The 27164-nt window shown below is 38.0% G+C and overlaps 1 protein-coding gene across 2 annotated transcripts in view; it reads right to left on the bottom strand.

Moving 5' to 3' along the window:
• Window positions 1-1017: 1017 nt before the first annotated feature.
• Window positions 1018-27164, bottom strand: part of atrnl1b (attractin-like 1b) — a 300343-nt gene continuing 274196 nt past the window's right edge. For both annotated transcript variants that reach the window (XM_066693672.1, XM_066693673.1), the window contains exons 29-30: window positions 21560-21674; window positions 1018-4980 (exon numbers count right to left, since the gene is read on the bottom strand). In XM_066693672.1, the coding sequence (XP_066549769.1) occupies window positions 4856-4980; window positions 21560-21674 (240 nt within the window). In that variant the 3' untranslated portion in view covers window positions 1018-4855. The remainder of the gene's footprint in view (window positions 4981-21559; window positions 21675-27164) is intronic.

The following is a 27164-nucleotide window of genomic DNA, read 5'->3' as shown; positions in this document are numbered from 1 at the left end:
GGTAAGGAAGTTCAAGACTAGCGCTAATCTGCCCATGAACCCAGACTATTGATTCAAATATTTTAAACGAGTAACAAAACTAAATTATTAACAAGTTAATTTTTTTAACAGTCATAAAGAACAGCTCAGATCCGCATCCATCACATCGTTGTTTTTCCTGTCCGCTATTGTGAAAACTCAGGCAGTGTGGCCACCCATGAACATTTGAAATTCACAAAAATTATTTTGTCATGCTAGGACAACAATATAAAACAAAAACAAAAAAGAGAGTATGGTAGAATATAAGAAAGATTAAAACAAATAGTTAATGAAGCAAAAAAAAAAAATCTGGAGCATTACAGACACTGTATTATTGTTCCAGCTAAAATAAACACTTCAGAAACTTAAGCCTGGAGCTGACTACTTTCCTTCTGTTGAGCAATTTATGCAAAACAGGAGGCAATATACCACATAATATGAAACTGATTATTTTTTTGGTCGTCCTGGGTTTTAAACTGAACAAAGTAAGAGAATTAGTTTTTCTCTTCCAAGTGCTAAATGTACACTGTGACCTTTAAATAGGGTTCGGAGGGATTCACAGTAAAACTAGGCAGTAATAAACAAATTACTGCCCCTTCCCCCCGATGTACCAGACTAAAAACACACCTCATAAATTAAAAATAAATACAAAATAATCATTAACAGGTATGATGTACATAACAAACTGATTTGTTGTAGTTTTGTTGTACAAAGATAATCAGTGAATTACTGACACGTGAACCCACTTTTCGAACAAGTTCAAATTGGCGATGATGCGATTTCAAGCAATGGTATTTTAAAAGAATTGGAACTGACTTTACAGGCAGGAAAACTATAAACCGCATGTTCACATGAACTGATGAAATGCTGAAATAGTTAAGGGGTGTGCAGCTGGCCTATTGACCTTTGAATGAAGCTTGATGGAAATCGATGACATTTCCCGCTGAGAGCCACAATCACTCTGTGTGACATGAGACCAATGAGAGACGGCACAGGGTGTGATGTACGTAAGCAGAGGTTTCTCTTTATTATGTAGAAGCTTCAAAACATTTTTTTTTCCTTATTTTTAAATTATGAACTTTACATATGCCCATATGAACAAATAAATGATGTGAGCTGCTCTTTATTGATACAAACTTGAACATTTTTTGTTTGATTTTGTTTTTTTGTGTAAAATACTTCAGTTTGTGGAATTCACCTGACAAAAAGCCAGATTTCATATATTTATATATTTATATGTACATATACAAGTGTGTCCGTTTTACAAGTTAATTCTCAAGACAAAATAAAAAGGAAAATAAAGAGAACAGAACTTAACAGAAACACTAAAAACAGCCAAAAAAAAAAAAAAAGTAAATGCACAAACAAAACATTCCTCCATATACAAGACTTCAAAGTGGTATAAATTTTACACGCTAAACTCTTGAAATGTCATTGATCAGTGCAACAGAATGCCAAATTTTACATAAGAGAAAAACAACAAAAACACTTTGTTTATATACAGGTGGGAAACGCCTACCGAGATGATAATGAGACTGATATTTGTAATGCAACTGAAGATCAGTCAGTGACCTTAGAATAGCTTGAAGATCAATAAGGAGCATGATTCTCTGAATAAATGTAGCTTATATAAGAACTTTTGGCCCTTGGATTTGACAAAGTACCGCTCAAAAAGAAAAGAAAAACTTTAATGCCTAAATATAAAGAAAGTAAAGAATGATAATGTAAACTTAAAAAAATTATTCCAATAAAATACTGGAGGTTCACTGATCAATCTAGCTGTTGACATGCAGTGAATAAAGGAAGAGGTGTTTATTCATCAACAGCTACAAAATACAATAGTTACAGCGAAAGCACAGAGTGTGAAAGTTGTGAAGTTGTCTGGGCAGCTGGCAGTACTGAGCACGGCTGGCAGTCCCGATACGTGCCAATTATGTTTTCAAATGCGAATCCATAATAACAGTTGTGTAGCTGACGTCCCAAGGTTGGGCTTTGCCATGTATATCAGTCTACCCTTAAACAAAATTGGTCGACTTTGTTTAGCTATAACCAAGACACAAAATACCCATGTGTTGCAGTGAAGATTTAGAGCACACACAAGCTTCCTGGGATACAGTACTATTATACAGTTGTTCGTTTTGTTAATCTAGAACTGATGAATAGGGGTCAAATTGCATTTAATAGAAGTGAAACTAAAACTCAAACGACTTGCTGTTATGTGCACATTATTTATTTACTGATGTATTATAACTAAGAAAACACAACATAAGTTTAGTACTGTTGATCAAAGTGGGATTCGTGTGTGAAATTTGTGGTATGCCTATTCTCGGTTTCTCATCATCGCTCACCCTTATGTTATTGGGTAGTGACTCCCAATATATTAGCTGAGATATAATATTCAGGAGGTGAGAGAGAGAAAAACTAATCAAACAAGCAAAATAAAATAAAGACGACACTACCTGGACAACTGTCACAGATTCAGAGACCATAATATCCCTGTACTGGAATATTTTCTGTGTTTTTATAGATTTTCCTTCCTCCATTTGTTTAACCTTAAGAAGTACCTTTTATGTTGCAGTTTGTTTCAGATGGGTCAATACAATATTTACCTACACAGGGGTGCAAATATAAAGCTGTGCACATTTTTTTAATGTTATGAAGTTATTGTTTTAATGCCTACAACCATTACCTGCCTAAGACTGTGAATACTTGCACATATTCAAGTGTTTGAGCAGATTAATATAAAGTTTATTAGAAGACTGTGGTATAAAAATTAAATAAAACAACCTGATTTTATTTCTATATATATTTTTTACAATACCTAACATCCTCATGTTGCACTATTAGAGTCAATAGATAGTTTAAAAATGTGTTTAATTCATGTGTTTCATATGCGTTTCACCAACCAGAGCAGAGTTTCCTTAAAGATGCCTTTGTTTTTCTAAGTGAGAATGGCTGTGAATTGAAGTGGGAGGACAGTTTCTGCTATAGTGGGAAAAGATGTTGGAGAAATATTATAACCAAGTGCGTATTTCATAATTAGCATTATGAACACAAAGTACAGAGCTCTCTTACTGCGGTTTACACACAAACAGACCCATGCAATTTGACTTGTGTGTGTGTGTCTGACACTATAGATTCTCCGCACATAGTAGCAGCAGAAGGTTTGGAGTTAAACGTTGTGTCTGTTATATAACGGGTTGTCCGAATACGTATGTGATGAACGGAAATCCATTTATGTCAACAAGGCATTTGAAAAAAAAAATGACCATATCAAATAATCTGTACCATTTACTTAATCTGAGCTCCTGCTGCAATATCTGGACAGGAAAAAAAAAAAAGATTTCGAAGGCAAGAGCAACAAAGGAGAGCAGATTTTATTATAAGCTGTACCACAACCCTAAGATACACTGACAATGTTTGATATGTACTGAAGAATAAGAAACTTTTATTTAATTCATTGTTTTCTTCTCATAAAAATAAAAATAATATGAATAAAGGACATATGGTTTATCATCACAGATATGAAACCACTGAGGCATGCATTCAAAATGCCATTGTAAACCATCACAAATAGCATAACACCTTTCTGAGTTTAAAACAAACACACACATAAAAAAAAATGCAGAGTGAATTGTTGTTTTTCCATGTAGTTCACATTACTTTAAACCCCCTGCACGGGCACCGAAGGGCCACAGTGTTCATGTGAGCCGCAATGTCCTGCAGCATCCATGGCGCCATTCAGTTGCTAAGGTATGGCGCCCGTTTCTCTCCGACGGCAACTAAAGCAACCTCAGCTGACACCCTGGTAATCGAGACTGCGACACAGATGCTAGTTCTTCTTAAAACGTTGTTGTTGTTTTTTTCCATTGCCACCTTTTACAAATACAGTTAATGATGTGAAAACGTAATGAATGAAACAGATGGTCTATAATAGAAAAGCAACCTTCTACTTATGTACCTTTCGAACGCTGCGTAGCGAAGTGATTCGAAATGCCTGTCATCAGCGAGAGGACTTTCTGCACCACTGAGAGAGGTATAAGAGTCGGGGGCCTGGTCTCTATCTTGGAGGACAAAGCATTTCAATACACTGGTCTCGGAAACCTCTGTCCTGGCTCCCTACCCTGACATTCACAACGTACACAGGGACAAAGCAAGCAGAACCATTATCAGAGAGATGGACAACGTGAGCTAATTTAAACTGAAGGGCAATTTACTCTGCCTGTTTATACAAATGACCTCCAATACACTGAGAAAAAAAAAAAAAAAAACACTTTCTTGAGTTACCGAGTATTAAAATAGTGTTCCCTCCTTGCTTCTTCTAAAAATGACAAATAAAAAAAAAATAAAAAAAAATGTGCATCTCATATTCATTTTCCCTTAATCATGAAAACTCAAAGCCTATTTCCGTTCTGCAAAAGTAAACAACCAAACCCCAAACTAGCCAGGTCCCCCTTTCGCTGGTTTCAGATTCATAACGCGACAAGGAAATCTGCTATTCTATGCGTAGTTGTTGTTGTTACATCAGATAGCGCAGATCCGTGCAGGTCTGTCCGTGGGTTCGCCGTTATCCGGTCCACTTCGAGCGTCTGCAGTTGGCAGCCTTCAAGGTGAGGAGGAGGAGGGTGGGGCCTCGTGTTTTCCTGAACACTACTCTTGAGTCGACACATAGAAAGAACAAAGGGCACGTCATTACCTAACAGAAATTCCTTACTGGCCTCTTTCGAAACGGAGGCGGTGGTATGACTTTTCTTGTTGGTGTTTGTTTCTCTTGTCCAAAAGCCATATAAAAGAAAACAAGTCACAGAATGTACAAGTGCGCCCCGCGGCTCCCGGCTCAAACGCAAGTCCCTTGGTGGGCCGGGGGGTGCTGTTTCCGGTTCTTTAGACCCAAGCTCTTCTCCTTGCACTCTGTGAGCTTCTGCTGGGAGGTATCTATGAGGGCACTGGCAATAGCTATACCTGTAGAAAACACAAAAGCAAAAGTACAAGGGGGATTAGTTTAAAAAATGTCATAGCCCATACCTTCACTTCATCCCCCTTTTCCAAAGCAAGCTGTGGACTTTAAGAAGCTGTCAATCACACTGCATTATCAGTCTGGACAATAATTTAGTGATGGTCATTTTCATGTGAGCTTCCAATTCTTTTTAACACAATCGCATATTTCTACACTGCATGCTTGTTGTTTTACAACAAAGAAATTCATTCCAGTGAAATGTCAATGTTTCTGCTGAGCGACACTGAAGCAACCTGAGCTGAAACTTTAAACATTTTCTTTTCAAATATGTGACATACAGAGAGGTAACCGTTTCACACAATGTACCATTAGGTCTATAAGAAGACGAACGTGCCATGTTACTTAAAAGCAGATTGACTCTATGCTTTACTGATTGGAAATGTACATGATTGTTAGTAAAGCTGAAGCAGATTTATCTTAAAAATAAGAAAAACCTGAAACACACGTTTACAAATATTCAGTAGATATGGACTTGTTATGCATGGAGCTAATCTCTCTCTCTCTCTCATACGGAGCCTTGTTTTCTATTTCTAGAAATAAGCTGTTTACATTAAGCTAATAGCATTGTGTTACTTTGCAATTAAACAGGGTAACAATACACCATTCTGTACACACCATTATCTTCCTTGATGGTGAAGATGAACTGCCTGTATTTTACCCATCTCATTGCATTGTGTTTTTTCTCATTAGCATTTTTTTCTTTCTTTTTTTTAATTAGGAAGAGCTTCAGAGAATAAAAACTACCTGACAATTAGAGTTCTTGAAGCTCCAATCTTAATGGCTTATTTTGATCAAATCAACTAACATTTATGTAGGGTGAAACTGCAGGTAAAAAAACCAACAACCAACAAAAGACAACCAACAATGAGCTGCAGCAATTTGGGAGAAAAGCACATAAAAGATTATAAATGTGAAACTTTTTGTGTTTTTTTTTTTTAATTGATGGGCGAAAAAAAAAAAAAAAGTTACATATACATTAATCTCTATGAACTATATTTAACAAGCTTTTTCGTGGGTGAATATCCAACAACTGAAAAGCATAGAGGAGTATTTGTAAAGTTTGGACCCCGAGCCTTAATTTGTCTCATGGTATGCAATCCGTTTAATGTCTGAGCATTATTCCACAGATTTGTCGAATTTAGTCCTGAAAGCTGATTATACGTTTTCTTGTCAAGGAATACTTGTTTTCTTCTGGAAATTGCAGAAAAGAAAGAGGCAATGCCAACATGGGACAGACACAATAGTAAAAGCTTTACTGCATGTTCCTGCTGTGTTAAAATCAAGGCTGTCTTTGCTGAAGCGTTTCTTCAATAGTTGGAGGCTTTTAGCGGTAATAACAATGTAAGATTGTGTGAAAGACAAAAAAAAAAAACTTCATAAACCGTATACTTACCATACTTTATAAAACTATGCATATGACTATATTAATGCTGCCCTTTTCCACTGGTTGTACATACTTGTATACATTCACACTAATAATAATAACAATAAGTCTTGGAGTCTTGCAGGGTGAAAATGGCATTAAAAGTGAAGCTAAAAGTTAACTTCAACCACACAGTCACTCAGTCAAGAGTATCTGGTTGCAGTAAGTCTCAGAAAATAAAAGCCTGATATTTAACCTCTGATATTCAGTAATGCCTTCAGGTTGGTAGAGGTAGAAGAAGCCAATCCCTGTTTAGAAAGGAGAGCTGCGTAAGTCCTCTCTACAATGATCATCTGTTGCACTATGGCTAATTGCACAAGTGCACATTTTGGAGGACACCAAGGAAATTGATACACTTAGATTAACAAAGAAGGCTACAGTGTATATTGGACAAGCACAAAAGTATTGGCAAAAAGAAAAAGTCAATGCAATTCACTTCACTCCTCAAAAAAACAACTAACCAAAAAACAACTGTTTGATTAATCTCTCCCTAACCACTTTCAAATTAAAATCACTCTTTCAAAGTCAGATGAGCGAGGCTGGGTGCATTTTCTGACGTTTACTGCAAGACTAGTACAACGCAGGGAACAACCGTTTCCGTCAAGTGCAGTGCAGTGTACTGAGGCGTGTTAGCATGTGCTTTGAGTTCTATTAAAACCGGGTCACCCCCGAAGATAATTTTTCAAACCGTCACACAAATCATCTTATGAAATCCACTTATTGTGTTCTCCGGGCCCAGTACAGTTCCTTGTTATCAAAGCAATACAATTAACTGGAGGAACAATTCATTATTTCAGACTGCCGGTCCAAAGGAATTTCATTTAGCATGTCAAGATGATGCACAGACGCTCGAGGCAAGCTGCATTTACATCAGAGTACAACTTGAGATTCAATAAGAAGTACTGCCCTTTAAATATTTATTGCGCGATTCACCTCTATGTAGGTTTGGGGGCTTGCATATGTTTGGTGATTACGTGCAGTACAATACCCGTGTTTTTTGTTGTTCTCTCCTTACACCTGCACTTCTGAAATTATAGCTCTGTTCTGAATAACACAATCATATGTCAGACCCAAATGAGATTTCAATGTGGAGGTGTGGAAATTAAAGAGAGGTCTGTCAGAAATAATCCTCTGGCAAAACATTTTATTACAATTCCAGAACTGTAACAAACAGTAACATTCTGTTTTACAGGATCTGGTTCAGGACTGTTTTATGTTGTGAAGTCTTACTCCACGTAAGAGGTCAATGTGATCAGTCTGGGTTACCCCCACTGGGATAAGCTCCTGGTGGCCTTCGGTAGAACATTTCCTCACCCTAGTGAACTCCAGATACCATCAGGAAACTGCAGAAGCTGTGGTTGCCTGGGGAATAAGGCTGAAGAACGCTCCCAACATGGACCAGGAAGTGAGGTCTAATAATGTGGGAAGAGTTGACCTACTTGTCTTCTTAACCACCCAACAAGTCTGTCCTGACATCAAGGGCTACAGCAGATATAGTCAATTACTGGCCAAGCATTTCAGTGTCTGCCTTCGATAGTAACGGTTCCTTAATGTGTGTTATTAACGGGTCAGGCAGTAGAAGGAGGGGCTGTGCCAAAGCCCTGAAGGATTCAGAAGTCTGGAAATTCACAGTTGCTGGTCTATGCAGATGAAAGGCTTGTGCCATTAGCATTCCCCACTTAAGCTTAAGATCCACGGTGTGTAGCTGGATGCATAAGTTACAGTATAATTTGATCAGTTTAGAGTTGATCGTGTTAATTTCCTCAGAGACTCTTATTTCAAAATGTACCTTTCCAGATAACATTGCTCGAACAACTTAAAAATAAGTAATAGCCCTGTTTTAAGACTTTTTTGGTTTTTTTAAGGATGGTTGGAGATCCCCCTCCCTTTTATAAGTATCTTTTTTTTTATAAAGAACTGTTTTACAGTATCATTTATCATCATTAAAAAATAAAAGCTTCCTAGGAGTTTGAGAATTAATGACTTTTTATGATAGTCATTAAAAAAAAAAAAAAAAAAAAAAAAAACACGTCCAACTGAAAGGTTTAGTACTTGTTCAGCAGTTTCACTACTAGCTCATCTCAACCCTGTCCCAACTACACACACATTCAGATGTGAATGCACTTAGCCTACCTCATAAATTTGAATAAAATAACCGACTGCCTCCTTTGATAAATCTGCATCAAAATAATCCAGCTCAACTGACAAAAGCGCCACTGAAAGCTTACAATTCTCACAACAATGACTTTGAAGTGTATATGAGCTACTATGATCAAGTCAAGGACAGCAAATCAGCACTTTTTTGTTTTCTCATTTTCCCCACCAAATGTACTTTGATGAAGATAGTAGAACTTCCCATAAACCCCACACGAACGTCAATCCAATATGATGGAAAACACTAATACTTTCCTGGAAATGACAACATTGCTCAGTACATATTAAAGTAACTGACTTAAAACAATATCTGTCCACGCAGTTTTCATTACTGTAAGTGCGGGTAATGGATATACTTGTAACAATAGTGGTAAATAGGGAAAAGGAAGAATTCAGTTCATTTTCAATCAGAATTTCTGAAAGTCGCAGCTTAATATTAAGTAATCATCGTTTTTAGCATCAAGGTTATTACCTAAACTGATAAGCATTTGAAAATGCAATCAGCAGACTTTGTTCTAATGTAAAGACAAGGTCGTTCTCACAATGGGACTTTCTGGCTGTATTCCTGGAAATGCAATGCCAAATGTCAAATGGCCTCCATTATGACGAAAGTCTTACAGAGGCCAGAGGAAGATGACTTATATAATTTAGTATAATTTGATCTTTCTGTGATTACGCACTGAAGAACTATGAAGTACACATTTCATGGAAAAAAGAGAAGAAAAAACATGACCAGGAGTCCGTCAACATAGAAGAGTCACTCTGAACAAATCTATGAATAAATACATTTCATCTTGCCTAAATTAACTGTATAATATATTCTATACATTATGGGCTGGTTTCACAGACCCATATTAGCACTAGCTGTGTACTATTCAATGTTAGTTTAATTACAGTAGTTGGAGACTACTGTTAATCAAGGTCTGTGAAACCAGTAATATATACATAACAAAATATGAACATGAAAAAAATGTAAACTGCAATGAGTTTCTTCAACCCTAATTAACAGAGTAGATCAGCTTTGAAGTCAGTTTGAACCACTGAGATTAATACATGTATTCAATAATCATGACTACAGGCTCCTGCAAACAAAACAAGATATGGCGAAAGCTCATTTAGCTTTGCATTTGTACTTTGAACTGAAAAGTTTCTTTCAGGTATCAATATTAAAAAGAAAAAAAACAACTAAGAAACAGGAAAAAAAAAAAACAAAAAAAAAAAAAAAAGGAAAAAAAAAAACTGCAAATGACGCGTCAGGTCTTCGCGAATGATGCTTTTTAATTTCTGTACTAAGTGATGGGAAACAATAAGCCATTTCCAAGACCAGCTCTAATTGAATTTACCGCTCGTCTCCTTGACAACCATGGGGGTACAGTTTCACTCTGATGTCATCTTCATTACTAATCACGACAGCTGGAGAACTTCACTGGGTTCGGTTTTCAGTTTTTTGCTGACCAGTAAAGATTTTTCCATTATCTGCTACTTTTTTGTGTTTAATTGAGGATTTTGTTTTAATCATTTATTTGTAATTTCTGCGTGCTGGTCTGTTCCTGGTGTCTCATGTGATTATTGTTGCGGGAGGAGGGAAATTTTCTGCATTTATATCAGTATAAACCAGTCCCAAAATATTTACACTCAAGTACTCAAAGCAAAGGTACTTTATTTTTTACAGAACAAGTATGCTTCATTGACATTAGATTATAAATATTAATGAGGCTGAATTTAGTAATGTTTGTTTCAAGTATGTATTTTAAAGCCACAATTGTTCTATAAAGTAATTTAATATATCCTTCACTGCACATTTAAAATCATCATTGTTAGGTTGGGGAACTCCAAACTTAGCGCTGTAATTGAGTAAAGTGTTTTTCATTGGTGCTGTGCAGAAAAATGTACTATGGTTTGAATTGCACTGTAATATGTAAATTGAAATTTGTCATGTTTTATGCCTTGAACTGCATTGTATTTTCACACTTTGTATTGTGCTTATATTTTGTAAGTCACCCTGGATAAGGGCATCTGCTAATACATAATAATAATAATAATAATAATAATAATAATAATAATAATAATAATAGACAGTTTGAAATAAGATTCGGGACCAATCTATGCTTGCTGCAGTTTTGAATTCAGGTGTGCTAATTATTTCAGAATTTTGTTTACACCATTAATGGCTGTCGGTGGCAAAGGCAAGAGAGGGAAAATACAGATCCCACAGTGAAACAAAAATAGGTCTCATTACTCTCTATTCCAATCACCCGGTTTCTGATATTTTGGCAGCGCTGAATGGATAACATCTGTGTTAAAAATATACAAAAGATAATGAGGAGGGTTTTCTTCCTATTTCCAATAAATACAACGGGATAGAAAGCGTGTGCACTGTGAGAAATCAACTCTCAACAAATACACATGTAAATATTTATATATGTATATGTATGTATAGAGAGAGACGCACACGCACATATATAAATACAGTTTTCTTGGGTGGAATAGAGAAGTTTGCTCACTTGTGCTATTTTGGTAGACTCAATATTGATTGCACCTTACCCAGGATTTATTTGACACAATTTGAAAACAAATAAAAATAATATTCAATGTCCTGGCTGACACACATCCAACTTGCACGCACTAATTACATCCCTTCAGGACAGAACCTTTCTGTGCGTCTTTAAAGAAGAGCAGAAGTCACTTTGTTCATATCTGACTTTAAAGCAATGAATCATACCATCTTACAGATACGCCATAAACAGCAGCAAGCCCCGTCAATACTGTGCCACAATAAAGAGATTTCAAAGAATCACGTGACATATGATGTCAGCGGGTATATAATGTGTTTGGTTGGGATTATCACTTGCTATTGATTTGTTTGCCAAAAATGTTCTTAATATTTTCAAAGCATGGCTGAATTTGTTTGGGTGGATTGGCAATATAGAGAACAATCCTATGGCCATTTCTGAGATTACACATCATCCTTCTAAGAACTATGAAATTTGAAGACACTGAAGGCTGCAGGTACAAACACAAAAGCTGCCCAAGCCTGACAGGATTCATTCGTTATGAATTGGGATGGCCTGGTTAGTGAGTAAAGTTTCTAGTTCAATGAGCACCAGATATATTTATTGCAGAGAGAGTCTCCCTGCAAAAGAACTGTCAGCTGTGGCTCAGTCCCAGTGACACTATCGCAAGCCATCCTGTGCGTAATGTAAAGGTCTTGGGTGCCTTTAGAGAAAACACGACAAACATGCTTGATTTGACTCTGTGAGGAGTCAGAGGGAAGATATCATCATTCTTCCGAAGCTGTGACCCCTTTCCGTTTTCTTTACGGCTGGTCTTCACCAATCAATAGCGGATTCAAAACGTGAATGCCCAACTGCAGCTCCGCAGAGACATCTGACAGTGGGTGAGCGAGAGACCCTTGCTCTACTTGGGTTTCTTACATGCTTATAATTCTGTTTGTGAACATGCTTACAGCTAATAAAAAAAATTAAAAAAATAAACACCATGATGGTATATGGAAGTAGGGAACAGAGCTACAAAACCCAGAATGCACTGGTGTTTTTGTTCATTCCTTCCTGAAGAAAGATGTTTGTACTCCTATACTTACCTGTATTGTCTAATATTGGATTTATTTGGTTTATAATTATCTTTTATTATTTTTAGAAGGCAGACATTTGATAAAATAAACATTTTTATTTTGTATGACCTACACTTGGCAGCAGATGTTTACACGTGCGTATCCCTTGAAATATCTGTCTGTGCGCCTTTTTGAAAAGATACCTACTTTTGGTTTATCATGCACAAAGAAAAGAAAGAAGCTAAAAAAAAACAACTATATATTTATAGGGCTTTTTAGTTTTTTTCCTAGAAGATAGTATTGTCTGTTGAGATGCATTTTCCCCACATTTACTCACGACAACAAATCATGAATTGCTTTAAAGCAGTGGGTGTCATTTAAATGGCACTCAAAGCTTAGAGGCAAATTGTCTGAAAGTGAAAGCTAACGCAGATATCACTGGCAACAAAAAAGAGAAGCTGCCATCTTCACTTGTAAAGTGCAAGCTGGATGGCATCTGAAAACCAAACCATGCCCGGGCTTTTATGGTGCAGTCAATCACACAGAGCAGGTCTCGAACATGCGAAGAACAACAATGTTTCATTGTGGCACAGGTTGTGTTCAGCGAAACTGCAAGGTCTGTAACTTGACTAAGGACTAAATTAAATTAACAAAGTCCATTAATCTTTTGATCAAAAAGAGCTCCTCTCCTCAGGAATTCAAACAGGTATATTGTTCAGAAATTGCCTGTTTTGAGGGGCTTGTTTCACAGAGGTTTACAATAAGGCTGCAAAACTCACAAAAATATCTAAGCTGGCATCTCTGGTCTGTTTTCACATACATATTTTGTGGCAGCACGTGTATTTTTGGTAGAAATCAGGTCAGCTAGCGAATTGTTGGTCGATGCATTTCAATCAGTACTGGTTCAATGAAAGTAAATGGCTTTAACCTGCTTTTGGGTCTCTTACTAGATTACGGTTCAACTGTTGTAGGGGCAGGACAGATTCAACCCACTGAACTGACCTGCTAACTGAGAACTCGACACACACAGTGTATAGCCTTTTCCCCCCTCCCATTTACTAATATTAATTAAGTATTTCATTAAACAATACTGATCCAACAGATATTCTAGACTACATTTTGAAAATCAAAAGAATACAGCTATCAAGGAACACAAATGCTTCAAACAGGCCTGATTTCCAAGGTCAGAAGCCAGTGTAATTATTTCTTAAAACTGGAGTGATTCTTCGGACATGAATGAATAGATTTCTTTTTTTCAAGGGGGAAATGAAAATGAGTGGATTGATAATAGATTCTGTTACTTATCACAGCTCAAAAGTTAAATGATTATTATTACTACATACATTTCTCCATGATTGTGTAAGATGTTGTGGATAATGGGAAATTATTTGTGTATTTGTGTTATCTGATCAATTTACACCTATTGATTATAATTTGAATTTGCTATAATTTACTGGGTGAGCTCTCTTGACATGTTGCCTTTGAACATCTCTGTCGGTCCACTATTGCATATTTATTATTGCTGGAAAGGCGCAAAAAATCTCAAAACAGACTGCAGAATTACGAATGGCCGTAACTAAGAAATCGGGGTAATCAGGTTTTTTTTTTTTAGGTTATTTCCTCACACACACACACACACACACACACACACTTCACAAGCCTGTAATCTGCAGACTCTCCTCCGATGGGACTGATGTCGTAGTGGCAGCTAGCTGGTTAGTCACAGATAAAGAGATGAAGCAGAACTGAGGAGATAACTTCTAGACTAATGTGTTTTATTTTCCAACACAAGCCTGGGAGACCTCAGGGGGGTTTATCTCCAGGTACCCAAGAGACTTATCAAGCGACCGCGCGGCTGAATGAGAAATGCCGGCAATGCAAATCGAGCTGCTGAATGGTTGCTTCAAAAATCCCGGTGTCCTACTTTTCTGCACTGTCTTTTCTGCCACTCTGAGTACCGCTGCAGTGACTAAACAGATTATGATGATGGAAACATAGGGATTTCTGATTTATCGCTGGAATTGAGATGCCAGCCCAGGCACTTCGCTGAAACCTGTGGTTCACCACATGCATTGTTAAAACTCTGGGACTATTGCATTATCTAACAAGCAGATGTTTGATACCAATCCTAACCTGATTTCCAGGCCGGAATAAATGAAAAACTTCGGGGATACAAAAGGAAAGCAGACTTATGCGCTGTCGTGTAATAACTGCCATCTCAAAAGAAGCCGGAATAAATAAATAAAAATACAAGTACAACAAATAATAAGGATAACTTTTCAGGGACATAACCTTGCTTTTAACTACTTTCCCTACTGTGTACTTTCATTCCAGTCACACTGTCACTCCGGTGACGGATAACTTGTCAAGAAAATTATACGTCTATTCACTGTACTCTTTTCTTTAATTGAACCAACCATCACAGATGCAAGAGCCTGCCTATGTGTTTCTTTATGTGATCACCTTGACGGTCTTTAAATGATAGTTACCGTTGACATGGCCTTCCTTTTGTGAGTTAAAGATTGTTGGTCTTCCAGCATAGCTAACTACACGTTGCTGAAAGGAAGTAATCTGCAGTAATTTTATTGTAGGAAGACCTCCTTCAGTTCCAGACTACTGCCGGGTTTAGTCTGTATGCCAGCAAGCGCTTTTACAAGGCCCTGCCTCACAGTATTCATTCCCATGATCAATTTTTTGATTCCGATATAATTAAATCTCCAGGTATCCTCCCAGGAACAATATCCTTCAGCAAAAGTCAAGGGCGATGGCATAGCTGAGACAAGAGGAGCTACACAACAAACACTTAATAGTAACATTGCTTGCTCATTCTCAGAGCTAGATATTTATAGATTTACATAATTAGCCAGAGAGTATCGGCCCTAATGCCTCTCGCAAGCCCAAGAAATCCATTGGCGTGTAAGGCGATCCACAGTTGGAGGTAATGCAATTCTTGTGGTGAGGTTATCAGCAGTGAGGGATGAAGCAAAAACAGAAATGTCTTGAAACCAATTGATCTTGTCCTGCTAAACATAGCCTGTAAACTCCAGCCTAGCTTGATGAAAACAAATGTTATGGTTGGATATTAACAGATAAGCTTTATTGAGTAACCAAAGTGAAAACTGTGAACTGTTGAAAATACTTATTTATATGCAAAGTATGCAGTGAAAAGAAGTGGATATTGGGCTATAAAACCATTATTGAGTTTTGCATTGGAAACTAGAATCTGATTCTGCTTCTTGTTATTATTACAGAAAGAATAAACAGCCAGACAGAGACAAATTCATAAATTGGCAAACTACAGAGTTAAGCAGCATTATAAAGAAAATACTTTGTTAATACTTGAATGCCTGTATAAATCTCACATTTTGTAGAGCTGAAAGTATCCGAAGTCGTCAGGCTTGATGACTTCCCTTTTGAAACGATCATGCTAAATCTTGACCATAATTTCACATTTGTAGCACAATTTCAACCACAAAATGTACCAGGGTCTCCCTTACAGAGGGGGAGAGATGGAGAAGGCCGGGCCATGGGCAGGAGGAAGGAAGGGAAGGACACAATGCGGCAGGTGAACGTTTGGTAATTCTGGTGGTCTCGGGGGCCAGGCTGACCCCACGCTGACTGATAGACGTATTAAAAAACGTTCCCACAACAGACAGTCTATCATTAAATTCTACTTGAAGTTTTGCCATGCATATTTCTTGTGCAGCTTCATTTCCCCACCGAGGAGAGCTTCGTTTACCCACTGTGTATTTATGAGTTGCGTTCAGAAGCGTGGTCAGGTAGGAGGCTCACCGGGTGTTAGAAGCAGGGGTTGCTGGGAAAAAAATAAATATCAATACATTCTACATCTTCATAGTCTACCTGTGGGGAATAAAGAAAGTTACTAAATTATGGATTTATCTATTTTGGTTGCAATTCATTTAAGGTTTGTAGCTTCTTTTGATGCACACCCTTGGCGATTTCCTGCTAAACAAATGAGCTGGAATTGAAGCAGGCATTTTCTTTGCATAACCAAACAAAAACACCAAAATAAAGTGTATATAATTCCCCCTTCAGTCAGTATTATTAATTCATAATGCTACAGAGAGATTAAACTCAGTTTAAATTAAACAAGAGCTTGGATAGAACCGAGAAATAAAAAAAAAAAAAAAAAAAAAATATAGAGTTACACAACATGTCCTGCAGATACAAACAGCACATGCCTTATACAGCATAGTGCCAATACAGCACCAACAATAACAACGCACTGTCACAGCTAATTAACCCTGTGAAGGTCTGAAGGCCACATGGGTTTTGTTGAAAACAGGTCACGTTGTATATCCTTTCAGTAACAGTAATTTCAGTATCTATATGGGACAGTGTTAATATGTCTGCACTGGCTCAAAATGGAAATAAGAATGCATCCCGTGTTATGTGAGGAAAGAATCAGTCAGGTTCAGTCAGTAATTTACACGTGACTTTCCTGTATATGTTTATTCCCCCCCCCCACCGTTATGCACAGATTCTACAGATCTAGATCTTTCAAAAACCCATTGGATGGCTCTGGGGAGTTGGGTTAGTAAACCTTAGAGTCTCCGAACAGCAGAGGGAAGAAGTCTATAAAAGTAATAACTGAAAGTCATGCATTTTGACATGAAAACAATAATAAAACAAATAATAATAAAAAAAAACACTACAACTCTCTATAATAACCCGAACCTGAACTGTTATTAAAAATCAGGTCGTCTAATAACACAAACCGGCAGCGTGTCAAGACGATGTGAACGGGTTTAATTATGCGGTTATTGCCGACAATCCTGGAATAGGAAAAAAGAAAAGGAAAAAAAAACACAACAAATTGAACATCAAGAGTAGCAAGCTCATGAAAGATTCCTCTTGAAGTAAATCATCGCTTTCATGAATGCTTTAGGTGCTTGAAGTAACTTTACTTACACTCAAAGAGATCGATGGGAAAAGGGCTACTGACCCTTTTAGACCTTCTCTCGGGAAATACAGGCTTCTCATTATTCAGGATTTATTTATTTATTTCCCAGGACTTTCCTTTCATTTCGTAATCTCTCTCTCGTTCTTGGATCTCATGAAACAGATTTTTCTTCTTCTTTTTGTTATAGATAACAGGAGACTTGCGAGAATAAATGTACTCAAACATGCAAATGAGAATGCAACAAACAATAGATAAAAGCACTTCTTTGTATGGGATCTTAAAATAAATAAATAAATAAATGTAGGTTCAAAGTAAATCTGTCTGCAGTCAAGGACAAAAGTATACCCAACTTTTGCAAGCAGTTGGATATGCTAAACATAGGCTTAATGACTTCTGCAAGTTCAATATTTGGGAACTTTGTTTTGTGTTGATTTGGTAGAAAAAATCTTAAATAATAATCATGGACAGATTTTGACGACAACTTCATATATGGGATTTGTCACTATCGCATTATCAAGCCATTACGTGAACATTTGTGCTGGAAAGGAATACAGTCACCGAGTTCATTCTGATCTGTAATTTTTTTTGTATCAGGCTCCAGAAAAAGAAACCAGTGCTGAGGTCATCTTTAATTATAGCCAGCCCAGTGGGGGGTTTTTAAGTTTCATATCAATCATAGAAGTTTGCATCAAGCAGAAATAAATTATTTAAATTGGTTTTGAATCTTGAATTCAGTAACTCTACCACTATACATTCAAATAAATAAACTGTCTAATTAACAATTAAGCCTGCATATGAATGTAATTATATCTTGTAAATGTGACAAAAGCAGTCCCCTCCCCCACCCCTCATTCCACCTGTTTTTTGTGGTCTCTTCCATGACTTCATGAGAATTCTCCATATCTTGCACACCTGCTAGTGTAGAGTAAATGTACACCCTCTCACAGAAAAATAGGCAATGAAGGAGGCTTGCTGATTCAATATGCAATTACCAAGGTAAACATGCTGAGCACAAAGCATCACCCATCATATTCAACAAAGAGAACGATTTGTGCTTTGCATAATTGGTCTTGATACCATTTTGTGGCTATTTCATATGCCCCAGCTAGCATTAAGTGAATGAATGCACAGTGACTATTTTCTGCCTCTTGTCTAGATGGAGAGAGAGGAGGTTTCATGTACCATAAAACATTTTATTTTGTAACTCTTCACACTACATAAACATTGTGTGTTTATATATCTATCCATCTCTATATATACATAGATCATGGGTGTAATGTTAGAAAAGCTGTGGACAACACAGAGAAGCATGGAAAGATGTCTGCTTGGAATAACGAATAGATTGAAAAAAAGATGTGACATCATTGAAAGAGTGAACATTCTTCCAAGTCTGGGAAGAACAAGCTCATGTACACAGTAAGCCTTGTCAGAGGCAAATTCTTCTATGATTTATAGGGCACTACTGTTTGCTGCATATTAAAAAAAAAAAAAAAATGGAATCCACATTGGGAGCTGAAATACCCTGCCCATCAACCTTGGAGGGCTGTTCTAGTACTACCTAGAGACCAGAGCTGAGCAGTAATTCAACATCCCAAACCCCAACACATCCCATACCTCCCTAAACACTTTCTAATGACTTCACTCCCCTTTGTCTGTCTCCGGTTTCTCTACTGGCCTTCCCTGGCAAAACTGGTGCAGACTGAGGCACTGATATGACTTTTCATTTTTCATTCACCTTCCCAGTCCCAGTCTCTCTGCCGTCTCCCTTTCTCAGGGGTTTGCCGATGAAAGTAGCTCCACGGCGTGTTCAAACGGAATCAAAGTTATGGCTTCTGCACACATGTTTTCCGTTACAATCCCAGGCTTGCTTGGATGGAGCAGTGGATGTTAAAATTGCCCTGTTTGTAAGGAGGAGTAGGTCAGAGCAAAACTCTGGATCACATTCATCGAACGCACATAGAAACACCAGAAACAAACAAACGAAGATCAGCAGTTTCTGGGACCAACGATAAAAGAGATCTAAATGTAATCCTCTTCTCAGCTGTGTGTGTATGTATTTCCTGAACTACTTCTGTAAGACACAAAGAACCAGGCAATATCACTTGATTAATTGACCGGCTGGTAGGTTCAGTCCTCAGCTGTTCTGGGTTTTGGCTTTGCTTTGGTCTTAGGAGGCTTACAGTACGAGCACTGGTTCTCTAAGGACTCGGTGTCTGGTTATCACTGTCATTTCCCCATCTGCGTCTCGGCTCTATTTAAAAGTGTCCATGAAACCCTATTGTGTGTGTGTGTGTAGACCGACAAAAGAGAAATCCCAGACCAATTAAATGACTTCCACTTGACAATGCACTGTTCTCATTCTAATTTAACCCTCATCAGATGCACAACAGGCCGAGATCAAACCTTCTCTGCGTTCCTCTCCTCTGCTAATGTATTCATGCAGTCCTTCAAAGCTCTAGCTCATCGTAATAAAGACAAAGACTCTGACATCAAAGCCTGCTTCTCTTAGTCACCTTCTGATGTGTCACTATTGTACACTGATCCTATGGTTCATCTAACCGATAACAGGAGTGTGTTTGAAAATACTTCTGGTTTTGTTTTTGTGGCATTTTAATACTCAGATTCTGCCACTTGTGAGTATGACTAGTGGGTTTCCATTGAAAAACAGACTTCCTTTCTCCCTCTTTTCTCAGGACACCAGATTCTGTTTTGTTATTTTGTACAAGGTGTGATGTGAACATACTGTGATGAATAGGATTTCAGCTGCCCAAAAAATACATCTTGCCAGACATAAGTAGAGGAAAATGAGCTTATCATTCCATATTATTCAAGGAGTGAACAAAACAAAAGCTTGTGAAACAGGATTAGTGTGGATAAACAACCCAAATAATATTGCAAACATATTGTGTGTTTGTAGTCGTATTAAAAGTTGTCGATGTAGTTTAGGCTTATAACCCAGGCTTTCCTGGTTGAAAACCTGCTTGATACACCGAGCAATTTATTGGGATTTTAAACTGAGGATCTGCTGTGAGTGACTCTGCAGCAGTAGCTATCGGTGCATCTCTTATGTAAGTCATGACTAATTGTTTAATTTCAAGAAAAGAAAACTTTAGACAAATCTGTGAATTCCCACACAGCCACCCAATCAGTAAGCTTCATTACAAGTATACATTACTTTATTCCTTTCACATTCACAAATAAATCCAATCGTCAATGGCTGGATGACTTTCTGTTGAGTTTGATGACCTCATCATTCATATAATTATGGCAAAACAGAGTTGTGTCTTTTTAATTCAACCAGACATCCTAAACTTGCTCTGCTCTTTGTTTTCACTCCTGACTAAAAACACACTATTCCGGACTTTTTATTCAAGGTCCGGACACAGATGGTGACTGGTTTTCCAAATTGACCTGCCAAGAGGGAAAAAAAAATTGATTCTGTGTCGCATAACCGGCTGCTATATATACACCAGGCAAAAAATAGATCCGAGTCCAAGATCAGATAAAACAACACAAACCTCCACCCCAAAAAACACAAGGACCTGTCAATTGCAGAGCCAGAAACGCAGTTGGAGCACAAGTGCACACGTTTAGGTCTTTTCATGCAGAAAGCAAGAGAACAAAGCCCCCTCATCTGAAATGCTTGAGTTACCACAAGTGTAAGTGGAGGTGTTGAGACTGCTGTTTGCACCTTCTGTTGTCATTTCCACCGAGGGACCAGATTGAAGCTTTAAATAAAGCAAGTGGGTTAACTGAAAGAGGATTTTTTTCTTCTTCTTCTTTAAACAAAGAGTCGCCATAAAAGACATTCCCATAAGTGCTCATACCCACACAATGACTAAGTGTCCCAAGTGACTAGAAAAGCTCCCATGTTCTTACAGTAATGAGTACTGAATGCAAAATGGTGCAAAGCAATCTTTAAATCAGCACAGGAAATTATTACAGATTCTTTATTTCTTTGCATGTTTTCAGCCTTTCTTACTGTGTATTATTCAAATGTGGATTATTTTATTACCATTCAGAAATGCTAAACAAAGACTGAATCTTGTACATCAACACATCCTCTTAACAGCAACACTTTTAGATATCACAGCTTAATCCTTATATACCGGGCTTTCTTAAGGAAAAGAACAAAAAATACTTGAGCTAATCAATTTTTATTTATTTTTTTAAATCTGTAGCTTTTCAGTGTTTGATTCTCAACTGCACACCTTGAGTCACGCACCCTCAGATCAGGTATTTATCACAAGTGCCATGTTCAGGCTGAAACATTGTTATACAGAATGCAGACTCAAAGAGAATTTTAAAAAAGTGGTATTTGTATAACAGAACATATCTGCGCTTTGAGATTTGGTTTGGCTTTGAAAATGGCTAACGACCGTGTACAATGCATTCTGGGAATTCTGGGTTCTTGACGATGTGCACACTGGACAGACGGACAGTTTTACTTACCAGACTGGCCTGGGGGGGGGACACCAGATGGCCCCCTGGGGAGACACATGAAGACGGTCAGCACTGCCGCTTTGTTCCCTGAGCACGGTTCCACAGCGATTGGTTTCGGGGCTCCCTGCGGGCGCACAGCACACAAATGAGAAAGGGTTATTACACAGCTGTGACCTGGGCCGCCTTCATCAACAACACAATGCACCCGGGCACCTGAACACCAGTGCTCAATTAACACAGTTCCCCATATGCCCCAAAATGTGTCGGGGGGGAAAAAACTCTCCAAATGAGTTGTTTTGGCAGGTTATGAGCTCTTATTTATGCTATTTCCTGATGTTGTAGCCCGAACTGAGGGCCTAGACAATATCTTACCACAATTTCATATTTTTCAAATAGGTGTCGTTTTAGTCCATTTCAGTCCAATTCCTCTGTGTTACACTTGCTTTTTAGAAGATGGAGTCAATCACAGTTGAGAAAAAGTACCTCACTGGCCTCAGCATCAGAATTTCCTGCCCTGATGGTATTTCAGTAATCAACACACACAGACAGGAAGTGGCAGTGCTGAATCAAAACGGTATCAGGCCACTTTGCTCTGTTTGCCACCCCCAGACACGGCTCATTAGATGGCACTTTCGCTAATAACAAATCCTTTTTACTTTGCAGGCATCTGAAAGCCCAGTTCTCTGCAATTACTTGAAGGAAAGCCACATATTATTTAATAAAACACAACCTTCCTTCCTCTTGTCTGACAATGTGGGTCATTCTATACCAAAAACACTTTTATTGTCCTGTCCCTGCTCCATCCAAACCTAGCATTTTCATTTGCCCCCCCCCCCCCCCCCCCCCAAGGTATGTCTTATGTACACAGAGCTAGGTTTACAAGCTTAGCTTCCACTTCACAAATAACGTGAGAGTTTAAACCTTTGCTATATCAGAGAGTATGATTATGATTCAAAGACAAAAAAACAACAGACAATGCCAGAAAATTGAAAATCTATTGGATACAAATGAACAAACAAGCCCAGAAGACAGAATCTACAGGAACACTCAGGCAGCATGTGCTCTTAAATGAGGCCAAAAAAGACTTGATGGAATCATCCTTAATGTTCTTTTGAAGTTTTTTCTTTCCACTCCTTAATTCCCAAACCTCTCATTGTGCATTGCTGTAGAATTACAGGACACAAGCACCGGCACTGTGAATTATTTCCTTCCTCCCATCCTTGGGATCTCTCCCACTCTCTCCCCTCTGTCTTTTGAGTATTGTCATGTTGAGGCACAGAGTGGGAGGCCAAATCCGACCTGGAAATGTTTCTCCAGAGCAACGACCTTCAATCAGACACCTTGAACTGCCCATCACACAGTGAGCACAACTCAATATGTCTCGTAAAATGTTTCTTGTAAAATTCTACAAGGAGTTTTAATTAATTCTTGAATTTGTCAGAAAGCAGGAAAGCCTTCCAAAATAAAATAAAAATGCAGAGTGAAATGTGATTATGGAACCAATTTGTGGTTTGGCTCTAAATAAAGTATTAAAATAGTCAGTTCATAAAATAGACTCTTGAATTAATGTCAGATCTTCCAATTATCCATATCGAGTTCTTGACTAAGAATCTATTACTCATGACAGACACCATGTTACTAGTATCAAAGGAGAACATCTACACAAGCATGCTAACCCACTCTTTCACAGGGATAGTATGTGAGCTGTAGGAAACAGTGAGTTTCCGATCCAAACCCAAGACTTGATTGTGGTTTTCAATTAGGACAAGTTAGGACAAAAACCATTTCAAATTTACAACTGCAGGTTAGTTCTTTAGATTTAATACATTTCATCAGCTTTCATATTGCACTTGAGGATTTTCCCTTCTCTGGATCTGATGGATTTCTGTAGGATCAGCTGACCGTTGCAGTGATCCTGAGAAAATAAAATATTACAGACACTGCAAATGCAACCTGGGTGCCAAAGGTATATTGCTTTCTATTTTCCACAAGATTGTAGTCCACAGGATAGAGTGGATTTGCTGTACAGAGAAAGCTTTTACATTTTGAAGACCTGAAAATTTGCTTTACTAGAGGTGGTTTAAGTGGGAAGTCATCATAAATGCATTAAGGAAGATTCCAAAGCACACCAAAAATAAAAACATAGCATTCAACAATAACGTTGAAGCCTAGAGATTTGGATCAGATTGATTCCCAATCACTTGCACACATGCTATGCTTAAAACCCTTATGGGAAACAATGAAACCAATATACATATACAATTCCTTTGAGCAGAAACAGAGAAGAAAGGATTGTGATCATCTCCCATGCAGTCCCAGTGCCCAGTCTAATGGGCCAACTCAACTCCTGACTTCCTTCTTGTGTGTCTGGAACGCCCACATGAACAGGTCTGATTGGGTTAAAAGATTTGGGTTATTTTTTTTTTTGGTTTTCTGAATAACCCTAGATTGAAAATAGAAGTCAGCTAATGGTCTCATTAAATTTCCCCACGTCTCCACGTAATGTAGCCTCTGTGATTCAATGCAGTAATCTAGTTGTTCCTTCAATCTCAGGAAGAAAGGGCCTGTGGGGAGGCCTGAATAGAAATGATATAAACGACCTGCTTTGTCCCTTTGTCAATAGCAGGTAATGGAAGCACCTGACATTAACAAACGAAAACATTCGAACTAATGACGGTGGAATTAATGGTCACGAATGGCCAGGGATAATTTGTATAATGGTATAGTCCAATACCGAAGTGTAGGCGGTGGTGAAAAGCCTCTTCAAACAGCTCGGCACGCACCCCCTCAGTCTCCTGCTAAACCATGCATTCGCTTCAGTCCCTGGGCCTCTCAGTGAGGAATGCGGAGACGTGACAAACTGAGACAGATGGAGTGGACATGTTCAACAGAGGACTAATGTCCACTGAGGGTTGGACTGGGACCACAGAATTCATTTCACTTCCACACAGTGCTGAGACCCAGCCTCTGGAGCCCAGAAAAAGAACATGAGTGTGCATTAGGTGTTTTATCGCATTTATATCAATATAAACTTTTATTTTTCAAAATCTCTAAAGTGTTTTATATGAACATACTGTTTCACAACCTAATCTCTCATTCTGTACTCTATTTACGCTTTCGTGTACATACCATCCTGTGCAACCTACTTTAAAACCACAGTATAAAAAGCTAAAGGCAATATGTACACTTTCGTTCAAAAAGCTCAAACAGTAATGAGTAAATGCATCTATATTTTACATTCCACACAAAAATGCTGTATGAAAATAAATGGATGTTTATATTTTCTCCATGGAATTTATGCTTTGACCAATAAATTTCCATTCTCTTTGAAACTAAAACTAGAAATAACTGCACCTACATGTTTTAGGATGTTTATAGAGATTTTAATTTAGTTTTGATTTTAGTAGAAAGATGCATCTGTATTTGTAAAAAAAAAAACATAATAAAATATAGTTTCCTTTGCTTCAACATTTAAGTTTCATCAGTACACAAAATGCAAACAAAATAAAATACCAACTAATTATAACAGCATCTGATGAAGAATAATACAAAACCTAAGACGGCAAAATGATAATGTAAACAATGTCACATTCATCACATGAACATTTCAAATGTGACTGCAGTAAGTATGCGTCTGGGACACACTCGATAGAATAAAGGGAGATTGATTTTAAAAGCTTCTGGTAAAGCAGTTTCCTGGTTTAATGAGGTTTCAAACTGAATGTAAAAACATTCCAGTTTTCGGTCGCTTTATAAAAATAGGAATTGGCAAAGGAAGTGCGGAGTGTGGGCTGGCTGGGCCACAGTGGTGGTGTGTGTCTGCAGCAAATGTAATTCACTCGCTTTCCCAGTGAGGGTTAGAGATGATTGATAGCTTATTTCTCTGCAAAAGGTGCAGGTATGGTGTGTGGCAGAACTACATGAGATCAGAGCAACCTGTGTCTTTTTGCAGCTTTGCAAGAGGACCAGAAAATCCTGAATGGGACATCTAATTTAAGTAATGGTTTTACTACACTCCGTGTGCAATTAATGAAAAAGAGTAAAGTGGAAAGAAAGCTGCAGTTGCTAGAAATGGCAATTCATGGAAGTTACTCTTCAATTTGAGTGCCATAAATAAGAGTTCAATTGATACCGAGGACATGTAAAGTACAAGTCAATAGACACACTGTAGCTAATGGATATTACCTGCATGATGAGGGATGGAAAGGAGAAATTATGCTAATAGCTATGGACCACTATAGTATGTCAGCAGATTTAAATGTATATCTTATTGAACGCTAGTGAGTTAGGTGCTAAATTAAATATTTGTTAACCCCTTATTTGAGATGCTCAAAATAATGCGTTCCTGTTGGGCGTTGGTCGTCACAGTATTATTTAGCCCGCCATGTTTAGCGGACTGTTCATCCTTTCACATTCCTACAAGACAATCACCCAACAAAACACTTCGAGGAAAAGTTGAAAACTTGCTAACTTGCTTTCTGACACAATTTAGATTGCAGCAAGTTCAGAAATGAAGAAACTGGATAACATCAATGCAGTAGAAGAAAGTCAGAGATAAAAGGGCTATGAGACGTTTAACCCAATCTGTAGGTAATCTAAAAATATATCCTGCAATTATAGTGGGGGGAGGGAGGCTGTCTGAACAGTGCGGCTCAATTTGTTAAGATGACAACCGTGAAAATGGATACATATAGATAACCTTTGGCATTCCCTTTCTTCATAGCCGGGTTATGACAGCTAACAGCTCCGTGATTCCCGCAGTTGCTGTGTTTCAGCTGGCAGGGCTCAGGGCTGGAAGCCATTGATGGATGCGAGTGGGATGGTTTCCCTGGGCCCAGATGTAGCTTTGCTCTCTTATTAACTCCCAGCTGGGGTCTGCTAATGTCCTAATTGATTAAGCTTGTGTGGCTTTATGGGGAGAGGTGCTCTTATCAACAACAACCATCGGCACAGAGTAACACACTGCGCTTCGACAAAATGTCTGATTCACGAGGACTCTTATCTGTACGTATCAATGGCGAAATCTTTTCCAGCCGACCTTTAATTTACTGCAGGTGGATAATCAGTTAAGCAATTAAACACTCCCATCGAACAGCATCTCAATAGAAATACTTGGCTCAATTGACAGGCGTTTGCTGGAGAACTGGAAAGGCAGCCAAAAAACGAACAAACATTTGGCCCAAACATCACTTTTCTGATTAGGCACTTGTGTGCAGCGTTTGAAATTGAACGATTAAACCTCATTTTGCTTTCTATAAACCTCTGGCAATAACCACAGTGGTGGGATAGCAGGATTCACTGACAAACCATATTAGTCACATGGACAAATAAGCGTTTATATAGAGTGTAAGGAGTTTCCATGATGCTGCAATGGACTTGCTTTGGTACAAGCATCAGCAACAGTTGGATCATTAGAAGTCATCTTCCCCAGCTAGGGACGGCACACTGAGCAGTTTACAGATCACCAAAAAGCCAGATCCCCTTCAAGTCGTAGGTGGGAAGGATAGGCTGTCAGTCTTGAAGATGTTTGAGAATGTATTATTAATGAGTATCAAAAAACACAAGTAATAAAAAGGGAAAAAAAACATACCGAAACATGGGGACTTCGAAAGCG

The sequence above is a fragment of the Amia ocellicauda genome, chromosome 20 (genome assembly GCF_036373705.1).
Source record: "Amia ocellicauda isolate fAmiCal2 chromosome 20, fAmiCal2.hap1, whole genome shotgun sequence".
In the NCBI taxonomy this organism is placed as follows: Eukaryota; Metazoa; Chordata; class Actinopteri; order Amiiformes; family Amiidae; genus Amia; species Amia ocellicauda.
This window is presented reverse-complemented; position numbering and strand designations above follow the sequence as displayed.